General features: G+C 60.2%; 1 protein-coding gene across 1 annotated transcript; it reads right to left on the reverse strand.

Moving 5' to 3' along the window:
- Nucleotides 1–6,745: 6,745 nt before the first annotated feature.
- Nucleotides 6,746–19,960, reverse strand: C11H8orf90 (chromosome 11 C8orf90 homolog). Its single transcript, XM_068984090.1, is given in 5 exon segments — nt 6,746–6,894; nt 9,619–9,743; nt 14,183–14,512; nt 14,514–14,859; nt 19,876–19,960. Coding segments are annotated over 5 exon segments (1,035 nt in total).
- Between the last annotated feature and the right edge of the window lie 1,759 nt (nt 19,961–21,719).

Below are 21,719 nucleotides of genomic sequence, written 5' to 3' on the forward strand. Positions count from 1 at the left end.
GGGCTCACCGAGCTCAGAGAGCAGCTCAGACCCCCAGTGTGGCCAAAGGTACCTGGGGCTCACAGGGCTCCCCGGGGGTTGGGAGTGCGAGAGAGGGACCTCTCACGGGACAGCATTTGAGGAGCCTGGGATCCAGGGCGCCCCTAGGACTGTGGGTGCGTTTTCCCCTGCTCCCCGCCCCGAGCCCTGTGTAGTACCCCCCAAGGCCTGCCCTCTCCTCCCAGTGAGCCCCGCTCTCAATTGTCTGCCTGTCCATGGGTCCTGACTCCTCAGTCTGTCCATCCCAGTGGGTCCCACCAGGTCCAGAGCAGGGCTGCTGGGAGAGGGCTGCAGCCTCCACGACAAAAGCACCTGGAGGGGCCCCCAGCTCGCGGCTGGGACTCTGTCTGACGCCTGTGCTGCGCCTGCCCTGACGGACCCCAGCAGCTGCCATCTGCCTCCCCACGCCCTCCAGGGGCCCGGTCAGTCCCTCCCAGCGTCCTATCGCAGGCCGAGGCCTCTTTGCCTCCACTCCTCCCTTCTTGCTACTCTGTGGCCCATGAAAAGCCAGAAGATCCTCTAAGAATATCCACCCGAAGCCACCAGGACCCCCATCCCACTCATGGGAAAACCTAGGTCCCCGGCGTGGCCAAGACCTCCCTTGATCTTCCCCCAAATCCCCATTCCTCAGCCCAACCCTAAGACGCCCCGTCTTCCCCGAACACACCAGATCATTCCCACCCCAGGACCTTTGCACAGGCTGCTCCCTGACAGAAGGCTGTTTCTGTACCTTCCTGAGACTGCCTCTGACACACAGCTTCCACCCAGCACTTCCAGCTGTGCAGGTCACCTTCTTGACCACCTGGGCTCATCTCCAAGCCTCCAGCCCCCACTCAGCCTTAGCTGAACCCTGCCTGGGCCACAGGATACGCAGGCAGCTGCCGACAAGTGGCCCCTGCTCGTCACCCTGCTCTCAAGCTTGCACCCAGCTTGCCTGGTGCTGCGCCACGTGCAGAGAGCAGGGCTGAATAACTGCCGGGGGCACTGGACACGCCTGGCTCCCTGGCTGAAATCAAATAGCACCACGAGAAGCCCGGAGCCCCACTGTGATCCTTGGGGCCTGCTGGTTCCCCAGAGGCTAGCCTCTGGTCCCTTACTCGTGCCTGGCACAGGGAAGACACACACCCATCCATGGGACAGAGGTTCTCAGCCACCGGAAGCTGTCTCCCCTCGCCCCTGCCGCCCCTCACCCCTGCTCGTTCAGCGCCTCTTTCCCTCTGGGCATCCAACTTGGCCCCCCATCAGCAGGACGTGGTGATGAGAGGGCGGTGCCCAGGACAGTGCCCAGGAAGCCAGCTCCAGGCAGGACAGCCGCCCTGAGTAATGGGCCCTTCAGGGCCTGAGCTACAAACCAGGTGCAGGCCTAGAAGGGCCCTGGGGGTCTGAGAGAGCAGGCACAAAGAGGCACTGTGTGGCCCCAAGGAGTGGGGTGGCCAGCCTGGGCACCCCCGGATAGGTCAGCTCCCGCTCTGAGCCTCAGTTTCCTCCTCTTGAAAACAGACTACTGGGGCCCATCTCCTAATGTTTGCTGCAAGATTCTTCTTCCCAGTGATGACTGGGCCATTGTTAGAACCTCTGCCTGTGCCGGCAATTTACAAACACTCGGACTTGGGAGAAGACCTCACGGAGGATGTAACTACCCTGGGTTCCCAATAAGAGGACACATCCCGGGAGGTCAAGACCCCCAGGGCCACTGGGCTGGGTGGGTGGAGTCGGGTCTGTGCCCGTGTGCCCTGATGCTGCGGCCTTGCCCCGGGCTGTTCCTATTCCCGGCGGGTCTGTCCTCTGCGGCCACCAGGACCCAGGCCCGGGAGGGCCCTCAGGGGGTCACAGAGCCAGGGCTGACACCGGGATGCTGAGGCCGCCACTCAAGGATGGCCATCAGGGCTGCGTTCTCCCAGGGAAGAGGCAGATGGCCGAGCTTGTAACTCAAAACAGAGGCCCGGGGCTCTTCCCAAGACCACCACGGTGGTGCCTCCCACCCCTCATAGAGTGCCTGCACAGACGACTGCTTGTGGCTGAAGGGAGAGCCCCGAGCCTCAGGGAAGCTGACTCTGGCTGCCTTCGGCAGGGCCTGGCTGCAGGTGTGCGGCCCCGGAGACGCCCGTCACGGTGGCAGGAGTTGGCGCTGCTGCTCTGATCCCAAGCATCAGCCACTTTGCCTGTCACTGCTTTTGCACCATCTGTGCAAACACTGACACAGAAGAGGCAAACAACAGCATCTGAGTGTTACCGGGAAGGTGGCTTTGACCTTGTGGCTCCCCTGACAGCATCTTGGGGACCCCTCTCAGGGTTCCACGGACCCCCACTTTCAGAATTAGGGCACTAAGGTGGAAGCCCCAGGAGGGCAAGCAGACTGTCTGTTTGTCCTCCTGGAACAATGCCCGGCTCGCAGGCTGGGCTCGGGGAGTGAATTATCAGCCCATCGCACACACGAAGCCCAGAGACGATGGCGCAGGGCCCCGCTGAGCACCAGCCCGGGCCAGGTCTCCGGGCTCCCTCGGGCACTCGCCCCATGTGGCCCTGTGCCCAAGGGCCGCTTCCCCAGTGCCTCTCCTGCCCTCAGGCTCGGCGGCAACGTCACATCTCTGTGTCTTCAAAGAGTAGGAGCTGCCCCCTCACCTTGGCAGCCCCCACTGCCACCCAGGAGCATCTGCCCCCGTGCCCCAGAGACCTAGGCTCCTGGAAGGCGGGTCAGCCTCTCGTCCACGGTGTGTCACCAGGACCCGAACCATCAGCTCTTAGCAGGTCTCAATGAATGTCCACAGAAGGCCCAAGCCCACCACCCTGCACTAGGTTAGACTGCGGCCTGCCTGGACAGGACCCTCAGTTTGACCCCAGGCCGGCCTCTCCAGTGCTCCTGGGTTCAGGTCTTCATGGGCCTGGCTGATCTGAGCAGGGACCCAGCCTTGAGACTCTGGACCAGCTTACTCATGCATTCAGAAGACTTGTGATAAAAGTCTCCTGCCTTCCAGGCTCAGAGCCCAGAGCCAGAACTACAAATGGACAACAGGCATCATCCCTTCTTCAGGGGTCCAGGGACCCATGAGGACAGAGCGAAGCAAGCAGTGTGCCCTGGATTCCCAGCCCGGTCAACCCACAGGGCCAGGAGGAGAGCGGGTTTGGAGAAGGCAGAGGTGAGCAGGTGATGAGCTCAGTGTGGGACTCACTGACCGAGAGGGGGAGGTTTTGAGGTGGGAACAGGGCCCCCTGCCTGGCAGCGCTGAGGATGAATCAGGGAGGGAGAAGGGGGAGGAGGGGACTTCCTGGAGCCTTAAGCCTTCCAGCGGAGACACCAGCAAAGGGAGCGAGGGCGTCAGGGTCTAAGGGCCCAGTCTGTAAACATGTTCTGTGTTCCGTGCATGTCTGGGATCAGGGCTCAGACCACGATCAAGGTTAAAGCTCACTTAGTGCCCAGGATGTGGACTCAGCCGGAGATCACGGTGGGCATTCAGTGTGTGGCTAGGATCAGGGCTAAGCCTATGGTTGGGGAGTAGGGCTCAGTGAGTGGCCTGGATTCAGCTCAGTGTTCAGCCAGGGATCAGCGCTCATTCTCTGCCCGGGTCAGGGCTCGGAAGTGAAGGTCAGCGAGGGCGGCACGGTACCAAATCCCTGCCAAACTCTGGCGTGTGTGAGCCGTCACAGCCGTGTCTGCAAAGGGGGGATCCACAGCGCCTGGCTGTCACTTCTCATGGAAAACCACACTTGTTTTGCCTGATTTTTTTTTTTTTCTCCCTTCCCCTACCCTCAGCCCAGCCAGGCAGCAGAGGAAGGTGTAATTAAAAATCAGGTTTGTTAACACGAACACGACGTACATAATATTTAAAACATCCAAGAGCCTTTAACTCGCTACCGACATGCATTTGCTCATTAAGCAGGAATTTTTTTTTATGGCGACAACACTGCAAATAGCTCTTATTAAAATGCTCAAAACACCATCTGGTCCTTCGCTGAGACTCCAAAGCGTTGCGGAGGTGGCCCCACACGCCTGGAGACCTGGAGATTCCCAGCAGGGATGGGGGCAGGACCAGTTCCAGCTCCCAGAGTTCTCTGGGGTCCCAGTCGGCAGTCTCAGATCCCTGCCTCTCTTGGTCCCACACCACTCTCGTCTCACAGAGGCTCAGCAGCCGGGAGACCTCGCCCAGATGGCGCAGCTAGTAAGGGACACAGCTGGGTGTGAGCCTGAGTCTCTCTGAGGCTGGGGCTCCGTGCGGGAGGCAGGAGGTGAGGAAGGAGCCGGGCCACCCCAGCAGCACATGGACCAGGGGCAGGGGAGGATGGAGGCGGAAAAGCTGGGCCGTCATCATCAGGCTGCAAGGCATTTAAGAAGGGACACGACCGCCTGGGGCCTGAGGCCACTTGACCATGGGCTGATTGTCCACACTGGGTGCCCCAGCACGGAGAGGGCTGCCGGGCCTCTGGAGTGGCCCTGGGGGTCTGGGACCTGGGCCATGCCTGGCGGGCTCTGCTGGGTGCCCAGGCAGGAGGTTTTGCATTTTCATCCTACCTGGCGGCTCTCTGGCTCCAGAATGGCTGGAGCCGGGGCACCGTTGCCAGGAGAGCCGAGCATTGCAGGGCCCGCTAGGGGGCCACCCGCGTCCCAGCACGCCAGCTGGAGGAGGAGCAGGGAGCCAGGTGAAACCAGCCCAGGCGGGAGTGGGGCTGGCTGCCCGCCCTCTCACCCTTGGGGCCAGCCCCTGCAGCCCTCCTTGGCCTGCTCCCTCCTCCCTCTGCCCTGCCCAGCCCACCTCTCCAGCCTCTGTCAGCCACTAGACCAGCTCCCAGCTCCAGGCCCCGTGCCAGACTTACAGACGTGAGAGCCACTCCCGAGCTTACCCCCAGGACTCAGCCTTCAGGTGGTGTCCGGGGGGTGCAGGCCACCGCCTCCCCACCCACACCCACAGCAGACACTGCCAAGCCACCAGGGCACACGTCTGGCTGCACTGAGCACTTGCTTCAGGATCTCAACACGTCAGCAGAGCAGGCCTGCACCCATGGGCAGCATCAGCCACAGTGAGGAACCTGCCTGCAATCCCCCCAGGGATGGGGCATGGGTCAGCGTTGAGGGCAGAGGGGCTCCGACCTGGGCCTGAGGTTCTAGTCCAGTGTAGGAAACCTCAGAGCATTTGCTTCGGCCTCACGCACGCGGACATGCAGCACCCAGCCTTGCCAGGAGCAGAAAGCCATGGCAGAGCAGATCCCTCAGAGTGACAACAGTCCCGGGATCCCAACCTGGACTTCAGGAGGATCCACGGAGGCTTCCTGGAGGAGGTGTGCAAAGTGAGCAAGTGCAACGGAGAGACCACCTGTGCCCAAGAGGTGGACAGGACAGAGGTGCTGGGTGCCCAGTGGGGGTGTGGGGGTGAGAGACGAGTCACCGACCCCCCAGGGCCCTCAGTAGACGGGGCCCAGGAGGACAGCAGCTGCCCTTCGCCTTTGAGCCTTGGCGGGCTCTGCATTGCTCACCCAGGAGCACAGGCTCAGAGTGGGGAAGACAGACCTGGGTGGGGCTGGTGAGAGGTTCTGGGACCAGCCAGGAGGGAAGAGGGAGACAGGGGAGGGAAGGATGCAGGAAGGGCCACAGAGCCTGTGTCCTGGCCCCCAACCCCCAGCCCCTCCAAGCAGCAACTTCCGTACCTTCAAGGTGGCCTTGTGGACACAGTCCCAGCTGGGCTCGTTCTCAGCTCAGGAACCTCAGGAGAGCCCTTTAAGCCCTCACAGTCTCAGTGTCCTCATCAATAAAATGGGCCTAAAATCACAGAGCTCAGAGAGTTTGGGGGGTGGGTAGAAGGAGTAGGGGAGCTTCAGGAACTTTGAAGATCTTTGTGTTATTTGTGTACAACGACCACAGACACTCAGACAAAAACCTGCATACACACAGAGGCATGTGCACACACACATACACGAGCACGCACACGGGCCCACATCTGCACACACACACACGGGCACAGACACGCGGGTACGTGCGCGTTCAGACTGTGCCCACCTGTTCTCACGCCCCAGTCTTCACAGGTGTGGCCTCAGGCAGGATTAACAAACATCAGACGCTGTACTCTAAGAAAATACCGATCGAATATTTCAGTTAATAAGCTGATTTCAGGCGCAGTAAGAATGAAAACACAGAAACAATGTTCAACACGTGAGACGTGCAGAAAGCCCTCGGTGCATCCTCTGGGTCCGGGGAGGTGAGCCGCTGGAGCCCACAGCTAAGGCCCACCCCTCTCCTCCCAGATACACCGCCCAGCCCAACCTCCCCAGTAGTGAACCTGGAACAGGCCGGTCCTGGAGGGCGAGCTCCGAGCTGGGCCTGGGGGGGTCAGCGACCGGGGATCTCCCTCCTCTGCTCCCTCCCCAAGCAAGAAGTGGCAGTTTTTAGAAAGTGTCAACTTATTCCCAGCTGTTGTTGCCAAAAAGGGAAAAAAAAAAAAAACTCTCTTTGGTTTCAAGGAAACTCACAACAACTTCAGAAAACCGCGTGAACGTGATGGATGCGTTCATTCCCCTGAATATTCAGCAGAGGCCAGAGGCCCGCGTTTGTCACACGCGGTTTGGAGCCGCTGGAAGTGGGCCGGGCGGGCCAGGGCCCTCGTTGGGGCCTGGCGTTGTTCCCCCGGGGCCAACGCCAGGCTTCCTGGAAGGCAGCGTCTTTTCTCCCTCTTCATTCCCAGGAATAATGGCTCTTGACATAAACTACTCCCGCTAGCAATTAGCGGTGATTAATGTAGAACTCGCTGCAGAAGTGGAGGAAGTTCGCCTGGAGGGGGTAGGCGAAGATGGCATATTCATGGGTTTGTGACAAACGCGTGTGGAACGGGAGGCGGGTGCTCCTGAGGGCTTCTTCCAGAGCTCTCGGGCCTGGGAACCAACGGAGGCCAGTGTGTCCAGGGACTGATGACCGGGCTGGGGTCAGAGGACGCAGGCCCCTTCCAGGGACACTTGCCCACCACAGACCCAAGTGCCTAGGGCTCCAGGCGGGAGCCCTCAGTGGCCAGGAGAGACCGGCCATCCTGCAGCCAGAGCCCAGCTAAGCTCGGACACACGTCCACCCTTTCCTCCAGTTACAAGCTGACCCCACACAGTGCACCATCCCTCTGTCCCACAGACGAGGAGACCAGGGACCAGAGAGGTCAGCGAGCTTGGCTGGCCTCGGCTCAGGGCCATGAGGGGAAGCAGACACTGAACCAGGAACCTGCTGGTTGCTCTGCCCACCTTGGTGGCAGACCTGAGTCTCCCCAGCTGGGAGACTGGGGGACGATGGGTCTGGCCTCGTCTGGGGCTGGAACGCTCTGGGGTGGGCCCTGCCCTCTCTCCTTGGGCCACAGGAGCCGGCAGAATGACCTGAACCTCAATGTCAGAACACCCTGCAAACTTCTGGCCCCCCTGCCCTCATCAACACCACCCCTCCGCCCCGGCCTATCCCCAGGATCCCCATTAACTCCGTCATGGCGGGGGAGAAGGGATGCTGGCGGTCAGCTCCTCTTCTTAATTCAATTTCAGGGCTCGTTAGCATTCAGTAATTAAAGGCCATGAGAACACTCAACACCCCGGCAACAGCCCAGCACTGGGGCCTCAAACAGGCCTCAGTATCTCCTGCTGGAGACAGTCCCTGCCCCACAGAGATAAACCAGCCTCAAGCCAAGTGACAGAGTGCCCATTTCACAGATGAGAAGCCTGAGGGCATACCAAGCCAATGGACTCCAAGTGCTCCAAGTGCACACTTCCTCGGGCATTCAAACATCTCAGCCAGCACCAGGCAGGTCCTCCTCCTGTGCTGAGCCTGGGTCCCCAACACAGCCATCTGTCTGAGTCCTCCACCGAGCTGAGGCTGCTGCCACCATTGGGGTCCCCCAGGCTCCCCAGACGGCCTCCTCTCCAGCCTCCCTATCCCAGAGCATAGAAGCTCCAGCTTTCCGTCTGCCCCCGCCCAAACTTTGGGCCTCCCTGACACCTCTCCTTCTCTAACCTTCAGGAAATTGCGCTGGAGCCGCACCCCTCTCCCAGGCTCCTCTCGGATTTCCAGCGCGGCTCATCTGGATTACTGCCATTGCCTCCAGCTCTCATGGGCTTCCCTGGTGCCTCAGATGATAAAGAACCCACCTGAAATGCTGGAGACCTGGGTTCAGTATCTGAGTCGGGAAGATCCCCTGGAGGAGGGGATGGCATGGCAACCCACTCCAGTGTTCTTGCCTGGAGAATCCCATGGAGAGAGGGGTCTGGCGAGTCGGACACACTGGGCGATTAACGCTTCCACTTTTCAGTGCCTCTGTGGGACCCGCGCCCAAAGCTATTTTCAACCCATTGCAGCAAAGTGATCCTTCTAGACCAGTACTTCTCAACCTTCCTTTCACTTTCTGCCCCTCAGCACCTAAGGAGTCTTTCGAGACATGTTTTCCTAGTTTGCCCCCCATGAAATTTTAAGACCACAGATGAACTGTGCAGCTCTGTGTGAGTACTTAATGCGTAGCTGTGCTTCAAACCTAACAAGTAAGATTTCTTCACTGAAATCTTAAGAACCAGATTAAGAACCACCCCCCAAGAACCAGATTTTCCCCTTGGGGGTGAAATCAACACCACCCCTATGAATGCATGCTTTAAAGAATTAATGAGATGCTGCCATTGCTCAGATCCAAGCCCACCGTGGAACAAGCCAAAGTTCTATTAATTCTGTCCTGACCCCACACAAGAAGCCGGTGTCCTTCACCTCCTGGGCTCCCCTGCTCAGAGTCTGCCCCCCACCCTCCTTCCCTGGGGGCTCTGATCAAACCCCTCTCTAGTGCCTTCCCTCCCACCCGCCTGACACCCCTCGAGCCTCTCAGCAGCCCTGGATGGCAGCACTCCCAGCCCCACACGCCCAGGGCAGGTGGCAGAGCAGACAGCCCATCTGAAAAGGAGCAACAGCAGCTCAGGACCTCCACGGAAAGCAGCAGAGGCGACTGAGGAAGGGCCGGGAGGACAGCAGTCCCTGAAGGAGGGCAGCGGACAGGGAGGGTGGCCCACGCCCTTCCTCTGCCACGGGCCCCACAGAACCTGCCTCCACGAGGCCTGCTCACAGCTCCCTTGTCTCATTCTACAGGGTCTGGGGCCGGTGACCTAGGCAGTCACACTCCAGGCCCGGTTTAACGCTCCGCTGTCATCATCTTGCCATTTTCCTGATTTTGAACAAGGGCCCCGGGTCTCATTGGCTCTGGGCCTGCACAGTCTCGCCTGCAGAGGCTGCATCGGTCAGGAGGCGCTAGACCATGCTGCAGAGGTGGGGCAACAATGGGCGATTTCTCACGCTTGCTGCAGGTGCCTCCGGGACGCAGGACGGTGGAGGAGGCACTGTCTCTGGAGCCGCGGATCACGGGGCAGAGGAAGGAAGGACTCTATGAGGGTCTTGTCCCGGCAGGAAGGCTTCTGGCCGAAGAGACGCATGTCACGATGACCAGGACTCGCTGGCCAGCACTAGTCACAGCCCTCACCTAAACACAGGGGGCTGAGGGAGCAGCCCCCACACAGGGAAATTCCAGAGGCAAGAGCAGGACACACTGGGTGAAGTGCATCCACCAGGGACTGCAGGGAGCCGCTCGGCCAGCCCACGGCCCCGCTCCTGAGCCAGGGCCAAGGCGGCCCTGACCTGGGCTGGGAGCTCTTCATCAGGCTGGCTCCCGCCAGCCTCCACCCGGCCCCCTTCATTGTCATTCCAGGCTGAGTACAGGCCGCATCTAAGGGGGAGGGACGCAAAGTGGTCCTCGCAGCAACTCAATTAATCCTCCATCGGAAATTCTAACACGATCAATTTGGGGAGCCGGCCGACATCGCAACACAGTAATTAGGAACAAGTTTCAACTCCCAGCTTCCTTTGAAGATTGTAATTGCAATTAATTAAACATTCTCACTGTTCCTCAGAGTCTGTTCCCGAGGAAACTGGAGCAGACGCAGGGGGTGGAAGGACCCTGACCCCTGTTCCCAGCAGTGCAGGGATCAAATGGGAGCCCTCTCCTTGGAATATGGAAGGACATGGCGTCTCCAGTCTCCCTGGGAATGCTGTATTGGCAAGGTTAGAGGGAACCTGCCTCGGGTTCTAAGGTGACACCCCGACTCCTATCCTCCCCCAGGGACCCCCAGGATGCCCAGCCTCCCTGTTCAGCAAGCTGAGAGCCCCCAGCACATTCATAACGTTCAGAGCAGCCCCCACAAGCAGGTTCTAGGGACAGAGGTCCCTTGTGACCACTGACAGGTCACACCCTGCCCCGCGTGCTGCTGCACCAGCGGTGATGTGAATGAGCTGGCGAGGCTGCTGGTGCCCCGAGGGAGATGTGAAGAGGAGGTGTGCGCTGGGCTCCAGGGTGGAGAGGCAGGACAGAGGAGGAGCAGCCACCCTGGGTTAAGACAAGGGGACAAGGCTAGCTGAAAGAGAGTGCACAGTCCCAGTGGAAACAGCTGGCCTCTGTGGGCTGTTGCTGCATGCCAGGCTGAGCCAGGGGCCTGAACAATGAGCCCTCCCACCTCACCCCCAGCAGCCTGCCTGGAAGCACTGTGACCGTTGCCCCCACCTACCACTGAGGACCTGAGACCTTGGAGAAGAGGACCCAGCTTTCTAGCAGAGGTATGTTGTCTCCCGGAGCCTGGGAGGCAGCCACTGCCCACCCCAGCAAGCACCAGGGCCCAATGTCACAGCAGTCAGCCCCTGACACAACACCCACAATATTCAGTGCAGACCACCAGGCTTGGTTCTTAGAATACAGCGGAATCTTCCGGTAAGTCAGAGGGGGTGAAAGGGTCTGCAACATTCAAAAGAAGGTGTTTCTCTCCAATTTTCAAAAATAATTGGAAGCATCATTTTTAAGATTTTATCCCCTCAGCCTAAGACTCGAAAGCCAGTCCAGGATAAAACAGTGAGGCCAGAAGGCACAGGCACAGCACCTGGGAGATCACACCCAAGGAAAGCTAGGGCAGAGAGGCACAAGTGGGCTTTGGGCACCCTAGCAGCCAGAGCAAAAAGGCCCCGGGGAGGGCTCCATGGCGCTGTCTGCAAGGAAGGCGGCACGACGCCCTGCGTCCTGGAGGGGCTGCCCAGACACTCATCCAAGGGGCAATGAGCAGAGGTTCTGGGTCTCCCAAGGCCCCACCCACAGGTTTCTTGATGCAGGAAGTCTTCCCACACTGAGTGGGTGGTCAGGAGACAAATCAGATGATCACTCTTGCTTCACATGAAAGAGTAGAGGTCCCGCTGTGGCCATTTCTGACCCAAGCCTCTCTCCAATAGCAGCGTACTTAATTGGAAGAGAAAATGCATGATTTAGCAAAAAAAACGGCTGCCCAAGGACCACACCCCAGGGCTCACACCTCCTGGCTGTGATGGACACGGGAGCCATCTCCCCTACATCGCTTCCATTCCCCTCAAGCTGATCCACCATGCTGTTCCTGGCCTTATTCTTAGAATCCAGTCAGGGTAACCCCACCCCTGGTCATAGGGATTGGTTCAGGAAACACATGCCTAGGTCAGTCAGTACAGGATACTCTCTGATTTAGGACTAGACACGTGACCCTACTGGACCAATAGGCCATTCAGGGAAGCTTCTTGGGGCTTGAGATGGATCCTTTCTCCCATGAGAGCTCTGGGAAGTCAGTGGCCTCTCTCCTCGTCAGTGGCCAGGCAGACTGAAAAGTCAGGAGGTGCATCCGGCATGGTGCCATCATTAAGGAAGCTAGTCTGAGGGCTAGATCCAACCTTGAGCTCCTGGATCAAACTACCTGAATCTCAGTTTATTTCTGGATCTTCCGGTTACATGAACCATTCTTTTTAACTTTCTGCCATTTAAGCCCGTTGAAGCCAGGCCTTTTGGGGCTGTAATGTGGAGTTCTAGTAACATGCTGGCTTATGCTCTTGAGCATGTCCCTTCCCCTCTCTAGGCCCCAGGGCCCTCTTCCACCCACTGACCTCATGGAACCACAGGGAGAATGAAAAGATGCAGTATCCATGAAAGGGCTTTGGGACCCTAGAGTCTTGTGGGGAAGATTCTAGAGTCTGCCCCATAAGGGGAAGGCTATTCATCAATGAGAGCCTCTTCTTGCTCACTGTGCTATGGCCTTGCACCCCCTGCTTCCAGTCCTGTGACCTTTGAAGCTTTTATTTTTAATTGCTCAGCCTTTGCAGTCTGTCCCCTCTGCCTAGAGCCCGCTCCCCAAATGTTCAAGTGATGGGTCCTCCTCACTCTTCCAATCTCAGATGTCACCTCCTCCGAGAGGCCCTCATGACCACTGTGTTTGAAATGGGACCTATCCTTACTCATTTGCTTCATAGTACTTGCTGCTGTTTTTATTTTTTTTAATCATGTTTGTTTTTAGTAGGTTACTTATTTGGTTACTTATCTTTCTCCCCTAGGTCAGTACTTCTCAAACTAGCGGTGGTAAACAGCCACGTTTTTATTTCCAACATGTCACAGACAAATACTTCCGTGTGTGCGTGCTCAGTCGCCCAGTCGTGTCTGACTGCAACCCCATGGACTGTAGCCCACCAGGCTCCTCCGTCCATGGGATTCTTCGGGCAAGAACACTGGAGTGGGTTGCCATGCCCTCCTCCAGGGGAGCTTCTGGACCCAGGGATCGAACCCACGTCTCTGATGTCTCCTGCATTGGCAGGCGGGTTCTTCACCTCTAGTGCCACCTGGGAAGCCCCGATACTTCCATAAACTACATTAAAACTACATTTCTAGAAAATTTTCTATTTAAGGAATATACTAAATATAAAGTCCAAGTTCTTATCACACTTCACACTTATAAAGCTACTCTGGCACCTTATAAAAGTTTCTAAACAGTTCCTCCCCACGTATGCTGTTTTTGGGTGAAGTGCAGGCTCGGTCCCCTCACCACAAGGGAGGCAGAGCTTAAACACTGGCTTCCCCGTCCCGGAGGCAGGATGGAGGTGTGGCGGTCCCCACGCTGCCTCCCAGGGTTCTCAGAGGGACTTCCATCCACCTGCAGGCCTACCTAGCTACACAGCACGCCCCTCACTGGCTTCCTTCCCTTCTCTGTCTCACCTCCACACTCCCCTACCTATGTTTCCAAGGGTCACCTCCTGCATCAGTCACCTGCGCCCAAATCCATGTTTAGGGCCTGCTTGTGGGGAAATCCGAACAATTAGTATTCAACATAGGGATATTGATAGAATCCCTACCCCGTCAGGATTCACACACATGAGGATTGCGGTATAACCACCATACATCTCTATAAAATTAGAGAGATGGTCCACAAGTAGAAAGGAATCTGGAACAGGGTCAGAGATCTTGAAGGGGGAAGCTGAGGACCCCTCTTGCAGAGCCTGAGCCCCTGTCTTCCAGAGCTGAGCATTTCTTGTCACTGGTTCTCCTGCACACCAAGCAAGACTTTGGAAAAACCATCTCTGCCCACCACCAGGAAGCTATAAATAACTCCTGGATTAGAAGAAAGGGGGGAAAAAAATGCTCCGATTCCATCTGTACTTGAGTAAGAAGGTGCCCTCCAGCCCCCTGCCTCGTGCTTGCCTGGGATCCAAGCCCCCAATAAGAGGAAGGCTGGGCCTTGGCCGGCAGGTGGGAGGAGAAGGTCACCCGGGTCCTGTGTCCAGCGGCTCTGCCCGGCACCAGGAGCCCACGATAGACTGGCCTCTGCCAGAGCTTCTCACTTACAGTGGGAGACACCCAGGATAAGGCCAGGTCACCAACGGCCTCAGCTGATCTCTCAGCCCCATAAGAGGGGTGGGGGTGGGAGTCGGGGCAGGAGGACCCTCTTCTCTGCAGAGCCCGCACAGAGGGCCGGTAGGAAAGCAGCAGCCTGGGGACTGGGCTCCCGGTGTGACGTTTGAGTCCTGCACCTGTTTCCCCATCACATCCTCCCCGCCCCTGCCCCGCCCTGCGCTCCAACTCCTGTGTCCCTTCCCTCCCATCCCTCCATCCAGGCCCCATCCCCCACCCTGATGCCCCTCTGTCCCAGAAGACAGGACCCCTGCTGAACTTGCAGCCACACAGGAAACAAATCGCAGCTGCTCCCAGAAGCGCTGGGACCCAGGGTCCTCACCTGCAGCATGAGGGTGCTAATGCCCACCAAGAGGCTGTGACCCGGGTCCCAGAGGGCCATCCACCCCCCCATCCCAGGTCCTCTCCCCCGCGCAGCCGCTCCCGGCCTGGCCAGCCCATCCTGGCTGTCCGACTTCCCGCCTTGATTCATTATCCACTTGGGACAAAGTGGACATCCCACACCACCGCGGACCCGGCCCCCGGGGATCTGCCCGGCACCAGATGTCCGCCCAGGTGTGTCTGGCAAACAGCCTCGGGGCGGGAGAAACAGAAGCTCTGCACACTTTATTGACAAGCTCGGGGCCGCGCTAGCCCAGCCGGGGGGCGCCCCCGCCGGGGGAGGTGGCCTCGGGCCCCGGGAAGGCGCTGCCTGCGGCGGCGGGCACGGGCGCCAGCAGCACCAGGCCCGGCCGGGGGCCGGCGCCCGCGTGCGCGTAGCTCAGCGCCAGCTGCTCCAGGCGCCGCTTGCGCAGCGCCGCCTGCGCTGTGCTGTGCAGGGGCCGCAGCAGCGCGGGGGGCAGCGCGCCAGGGCCCCGCAGCAGGAAGTCGAAGCCCGTGCGGTCGTGCGGGTCGTAGAAGAGCGGCCCACGGGCCGGGTCGGGCCCCGGTGGCCAGGCGAACGGGAAGGGCAGCGTGAAGTCCTCGGTGAGCACGCGGATGGCGAAGTCGTCCTCCTTGCCCAGCGCGCGATAGGCGCGCCCGATGCCGCGGAAGTGCGCCTCCCACAGCTGCGCGTCCCCGCCGTAGATGTCCGGGAACGGGGGCTGCTGGGGCGCGGCGGGGCCTGCAGGCAGGGATCGCGTAGCGGTGGGGGATAAGCGACTCCCACAGCCACCCGCGCTGAGCCAGAGAGGCCAAGGGGGGCCACGTGGAGACAGAGAGGGGAGGGGTACCGGAGAGGGAGGCTAATTTCCAAGGACAGCGCTAAGGAGCTGTGAGAGGCAGAAAGGCCCGGAGGGGTGTGTTAGAATATAGCCACTACATACTGCTGCTGCTGCTGCTGCTAAGCAGCTCCAGTCATGTCCGACTCTGTGCGACCCCATAGAGGGCAGCCCACCAGGCTCCCCCGTCCCTGGGATTCTCCAGGCAAGAACACTGGAGTGGGTTGCCGTTTCCTTGGGTGGAAAGTTCCAGAAGGGGAGGAGTCTGGATAGCTTGACCGAGACCACGCAGAGCCTGCGTGGTCATCCCCAGAGAGCAAGGGTGACCTGATGACTCTTAGTGGAAAGTGGATCCTGGGCCTGGGCAGAGGATGAACCACCGGGGAGGCGGAGTGGGAACAGAGCCAGGTGAGGGTGAATTCTAAAGAGGACTCAGCAAGGCGAGCACGGAGGGGCCAGAGCTGGCCTTGTGTCAACAGATGGAGGGAGGGGGGAGCCCTGCCTGGGCAACAGGGATCTGGGACCCAGGGGGCCGACCAGCTTGACCATCTTCACTGGGGAGAAGGATCCGGTTGGAAGCTGGGCTGGTGCTGTGTCCGTGGGACACCGCCCTCCCCCCTCACTCCAGGAGCACATTTCAGGAGAAATGGGGACATGTCTGATCGCTGACTCACACATGGATTCCCAGGAGGCGGGGGTCTGGTGAAATCCAGGGGCCCGCTCTCAGATATCACCTGTGTTGCACCCGTGAGGCCCATCCATCCATGGCCCCAGGCAGCAGCCCAAGCCGCCACTCCAAGCCCACACCTTCTATGAGCTGCTAGGAGAGACCCTTCCCCCCTGCCCTCTTCCTTCCTTCAGCAAAGTGCTTAGCTCTGGGGGTCCTGAACTCAACAATGCAACCATGGGCCCTCCCTGGGTATAGATAAGCCTCTGGGGACACAGGACCAACTGGGCAGCCTCCTTGGAGACAAGGCAAGACTCGGGGGGGAGGAGGCGATGGATGAACCCATACAAGGCTCTGAACGTGAGTTCTCAGGTCCTCCCCTTGCACCCCTGTGAGGGGCAACAGCACTCAGAGTGTTTTCCTGGTGGGAATGCAGACACAGAGAGACCCGCCCTGAACTGATGGCCGTAGGTGCGCTCCACCGTGCCACACCCTCCTGCTAGGAGCCCCTGGACCATGACTCTCCTCCCTTGTAAGTACCCTGGGGCATCTACTGTGTACCAGGCTCTGCCACAGCTGTGTACAACACACACTCGGCTTCTCCCAGGCCAGGGACAGGAGCCAGCAGACCTGGGTCCGAGGTCCTTCCTTCACCTGGGAGAGCCTGGTCTGGGTTCTGGATTCCCTGAGCCTCAGTTTCCCCATCTGAAGAATGGAAACAGTTGAGCCTGTTCTGCCATCCTTGTGGATGATAAGGTCATGAACCTTTGTGAACCTCTTTGTCAGTGGGAAGTGCCTTCCTAGCTCAGCACCAAAGCGGTTGCTTCCAGAGCCACAGCCCCAGGTAGGAGAGGCCGTGGACCAGCTCTGAGCAGGGTGTGAGGCCAGAGGGGCCAGCTCAGGGCCCACTGCACTCAGCACCTTGGACAGGTCTGAGGCAGCCCTGCAGGAGCCTCAGGTTCTGATGGGCAGCATGGCGGTGCCCCCACCCCGGCAGCCTGTCCTGTCCACAGGGACACCTCCTCCCTGGAGGCCTCCAGGGTGAGTGGCTGGAGGCACGGCACTGCAGTGGTGCCCACACCACTGGCCCGGCCTCACACTTAGTACCAACAGGCGGGTGGGCTGTGGGCAGAAGCTTTGGGGTTTGCTATGCACCCGGGGTGAGGAGAGGAGAGTTGTGGAGAAGAGGGGAGGGCCCCGGGGGGGCAGGAGAGGACTGACCACCCCGACTGGCATTTAGCCAGGTGGGTCTGGTGGTTGCGGAGCAGACAGGTGAGGGGTAAGGGCCACCACGCAGACCACAAGGCAGCCAGGGCAGCAATCCAGGCAGAGGGGCTGGGGCTCAGCAGAGAGAAGTGCTCGTCTACATGTGTCTTGAGGGTGGAGCCCACAGGCTCCCGATGGAGGGGCTGGTGGGGGGAGGGAAGGGGAGCAAAGGGAAGGCACGCGGTTTCTGGCCTGAGCCACTGGAGGAAAGGAAGCCCCATGTACTGAGGAGCAACTTGGGGCTAGGGGCTCAAGAGTCTAATTCTGGACCGGCGATGCCTTCACACAGACCGGGGAAGAGGTGCAGAGCTTGGGCTTGAGTCTGGGCTTGAGGTAGAGTGGCTCCAGGCTGAAGACAGACAGACCACCTCCTGGAAGATGATGGCATTTAAAGCCTGGTGGTCCGGTAGTTAGGACCCATGCTCTCACTGCCACAGAACTGGATGTGATCGTGCGAATAGAGAGGGAAGAAGCCTGAGAAGCCGGCCTGGGCAGGTCAGGGAGAGGAGGTGGAGCGGCAGTGATGCGAGAGGAGAAGGGGAGCCTGGGGCTCTGGGAGTGAGCCGGGAGGGGGTCCTGAGCCCCGAGCTGCCCCTTCGAATACACTGCATGTAAGTCTCTCAGTCGTGTCCAACTCTGTGCCACCCCAATGGACCGTTGCCTACCAGGCTCCTCTGTCCATGGGATTCTCCAGGCAAGAATACTGGAGTGGGTTGCCATGCCCTCCTCCAGGGGATCTTCACAATCCAGCGATCAAACCCACGTTTCCTATGTCTCCTGCATTGGCAAGTGCGTTCTTTACCACTGGCACCACTTGGGAAGCCCCTGAGCTGCCGATGGGTCATGTCAAAGGGCACCTGAGAACTGACCTCAGGTTCAGCAGCATGGAGGTCACCCCCAACCCTGACCAGAGCTGCTGTGGCCAAGCCCAGGAAGGAGGGACTGGGTCCACTGCATTTCAGAGCAATCGGGAGGGAAAGACCGGGAGGCAGCATGTATAAATAACCTTTTCCAGGATTTTTGCTAAAAATGGGGAGCAGAGAAATAGGGCGGTAGCTACAAGGGAAGTGGGGTCAGGAGACAGGATGTGTAGCTGCGTGCTTCTATGTCAGAAAGATCTCGTACAGAGGAAGTGTCAGGATGCAGGAGAGGAGGCTGGAGAGGAGCTGGAGTGGCGGCCGCGGGCAGGAGGCCAGGCTGGGCCTCAGCTGGGAGGGGGTGCTTCATGCAGGGGGCCGGCGGGGGAGCACGGGGCCCGCGGGCCCAGGTGCAGGCGGGCGGCCGCCGTGCCCAGAGCCTGTGGGGGTCCTCTTTCTCCGTGAGAGCAGGAGCAAGGCCAGCAGCTGAGTGTGCAGAGGGAAGGAGGGTGGGCGCTGGGAGCAGGGGTGCGAGGCGGTTGCTGGGAGAGCGATGCCGTGGAACCCTGGCGCGGAACCCCCCCCTGCAGCCAGGAATGTAATGGGAGCGTCAGCCTGGTTGACTTGATCCCCAGCTCCGCTCAAGCTCAGCTGTGCGGGTGCCCGCAAGGAGTAGGCAGAGAGCTGGGGCGGGGGGGGTGCCATCAAATGAGAGAGGGCCCAGGGCAGGAGGGTGTGGTGCGGGTGTGATGATCACTGCAGAGCTGGATGGGGGCATGAGGCGGGGACAGGGCGGGGAGGAGACAGGAACTGGCTGCAAACAGTGGACTACGGTTCTGCCCACAGAGTGCTGGAGTCCTGGTCCCCAGATCAGGGTCAGCACCAGGCTACAGTTTGGATGCTGGCAAGGCACGACCACCGCATGGGTGGCTGAGGGACACGTTTCTCAGAGAGGCATCTGGGGGGCTGAGGGGCCAGGAGAAGGGAGAGATTGCCCATGCCATGGCAGCAGAGGTGGAGAGAGGGTCAGCGTCCAGGCCCCCAAATCCACGGGGTGGGGGAGGCTAAGAGCCCTCCCTGTGTGGGCAGTGGGTGGGTACCTCCTTCAGTTATTGCCGACCACGTGGCATGTGGGGTCTAGTTCCCTGACCAGGGATAGAACGCATGCCCCCTGCATTGGGAGCACACACTCTTAGCCCCTGGTCCACCAGGGAAGTCCAAGAGTTTGTACCTCTGAGGACCTGGGACTCACCCTGGGCTTTTAGGGAGGTGGGGGAGGGGCCGGAGAATGAACTGCAAGGGCTTCGGGGAGTGAGGAGGACCCCGGCCCACGTCCCAGCTCAGGGTCCATGGGCTGCAGGACAACAGGAAGGAGAACGGTCAGGGGATGAGGTGCTCGCCTGCCCTGCCCTGCCCTGCCCTGCTGTGTGACCCTGGGGAAGCCCCCAGGAAGAGGTGGGGTGCCCTGCCCTGCTCTGCTGTGTGACCCTGGGGAAACCAGCCCCCCCCAGAAAGAGGTGGGGTGCCCTGCCCTGCCCTGCTGTGTGACCCTGGGGAAAGCCCCCAGGAAGAGGTGGGGTGCCCTGCCCTGCTGTGTGACCCTGGGGAAAGCCCCCAGGAAGAGGTGGGGTGCCTTGCCCTGCCCTGCTGTGTGACCCTGGGGAAAGCCCCCAGGAAGAGGTGGGGTGCCCTGCCCTGCTGTGTGACCCTGGGGAAAGCCCCCAGGAAGAGGTGGGGTGCCCTGCCCTGCCCTGCTGTGTGACCCTGGGGAAAGCCCCCAGGAAGAGGTGGGATGCCCTGCCCTGCTGTGTGACCCTGGGGAAACTGCCCCCCAGGAAGAGATGGGGTGCCCTGCCCTGCTCTGCTGTGTGACCCTGGGGAAAGCCCCCAGGAAGAGGTGGGGTGCCCTGCCCTGCTGTGTGACCCTGGGGAAAGCCCCCAGGAAGAGGTGAGGTGCCCTGCCCTGCTGTGTGACCCTGGGGAAACCACCCCCCCCAAAGAGGTGGGGTGCCCTGCCCTGCTGTGTGACCCTGGGGAAACCTCCCCCAGGAAGAGGTGGGGGCGCTGCCTTCTCTCCCACATTCTCAGAGCCCGGCTGCCATGAGCACCCCCTTCTCCTCTATCCCGACCCCCTCCGCGTGTCTCACCTGGAGTGGCTACAGGACACGGGGGTAGACCTGCCGGGCTGGGGTCCCCGGAACAGGGGGAAGCCATGTCAGCAGCCTGGGGTCAGGCTTGTTTACCTGGCTGCCCAGGAGACTAGGGGAGGGGCCTTCTGGGGAGGAGAGAATCTTGCATTTAAAGTGACCCCACCCGGAAGTGCCCTGGGGCTCGGGGGAGGGTCAGCAGGCACGGGGGCCTCTCCCCTGACCCCCCACGCCTCACCTGGCCCTTCTCAGGAGCCGTGGGGAACCCCACCCTGGTGCTTGGAGACCTCCATCCTCACCCCAGTGACCCGCCCAGGCTAATCCCTCCCTACTGGCTCTGAACCTTGGAGCCCGGCAAGGGGTTGGACAGCCTCCAGCTCTCCTCTGGAAGCCCTGGGGAGTGTGTTTTAGATCCACTAACAAAACGACGGGGGCCACACAGGACACAGAGAATCCCCCTGTGTTCCTCAAGCTGGCGAGAGGGGAGTGCACGGCTCCCTCCTGTTTACTCCCGTGTGAGCCCACAGCCCAGCTCCTGACCCACACAGGCACAGGCACCTGGGGACCGTTTCCTCCATCAGGGAGCCCTGGGTCCCGAGTGCCGGTGGCGGCCCTGAGAAGCGGCGACCGGGAGCCCAGGTGGCACTAGTGGTAAAGAGGTAAAGAGTGGTAAAGGGTCCTCCTGCCAATGCAGGGGACGCAAGAGACGTGGGCTGTGCGGAAGAGCCCCTGGAGTAGGAACTGGCAACCTGCTCCAGCGTTCTTGCCTGGGAAATCCCGTGGACAGGGGAGCCTGGCAGGCTACAGTCCATGAGGTCACAAAGAGTCTGGCACAGCTGAGCACACACACAGAGCCCCGCCTCCCACCCACCGGTGCATCTGGAGCCCCTGGCCAGGAAGGCACGGCCTGGGACGTGGGGGTGGCCCGGTGGGCGGGAGCACGGCCAGCCCTTGGGCCTCAAAGGCAGCCGAGGGACGCCTGTGTCTCACAGACCGGCCTGCTTCCCAAGGTCCTGTGCTGCAGTCACACGGGCCACCAGACGCCAGCTGTCAGGGCAGACGTCATACCAGCTCAGCCCAGCCCGGTGACCCTGGGCGGCCGCTTGCTATCCGCACGGTGGGGACAACACAGGAGAAAAACCAGACGCTGACATTCTACAAATGGTCACTGAACACTGCGGACAAGACAGGCCTGTTAATAGCCACTCAAGCCCTGCGTAATAGGGTAACCGCCAAACCGTGGTAACAGAGAGCACCTTCAATAAGGTGGTGCCGTCCAACCGTCCAGGCCCACCTGCCGCCATCCAGCCTGTCCAGGGCCCCAGGGCAGGCCAGGCTCCTTCCAGCTGTGGCTCCGCCCCTTGAGGCATGGTCTCATCCACTGTCGTTCCCAACTCCTCAACCAGGAAGAGGGTAGAGGACCCTCCTAGCAGTTTCCCTGGTAGCTCAGCTGGTAAAGATTCCTCCTTTAACGTGAGAGACCCTGGTTTGATTCCTGGGTCGGGAAGATCCCCTGGAGAAAGGATAGGCTACCCACTCCCACTCCAGTAGCCTCGGGCTTTCCCTGGTGGCTCAGATGGTAAAGAATCTGCCTGCAGTGCAGGAGACCTGGGTTCGATACCTGGGTTGGGAAGATCCCATGGAGGAGGGCATGGCAACCCACTCCAGTATTCTTGCCTGGAGAAGCCCACAGACAGAGGAACCTGGCGTTCTGCAGGCAGAACCTGGCGACCATGGGGTCGCAAACAGTCAGATACGACTAAGCGACTAAGCACAGAAACTGTACGCTTCACTTCTCAAGTGCCCGGGAGAGAATGAAGTCACCT

This window comes from Capricornis sumatraensis, chromosome 11 (assembly GCF_032405125.1).
Source record: "Capricornis sumatraensis isolate serow.1 chromosome 11, serow.2, whole genome shotgun sequence".
Lineage (NCBI taxonomy): Eukaryota > Metazoa > Chordata > Mammalia > Artiodactyla > Bovidae > Capricornis > Capricornis sumatraensis.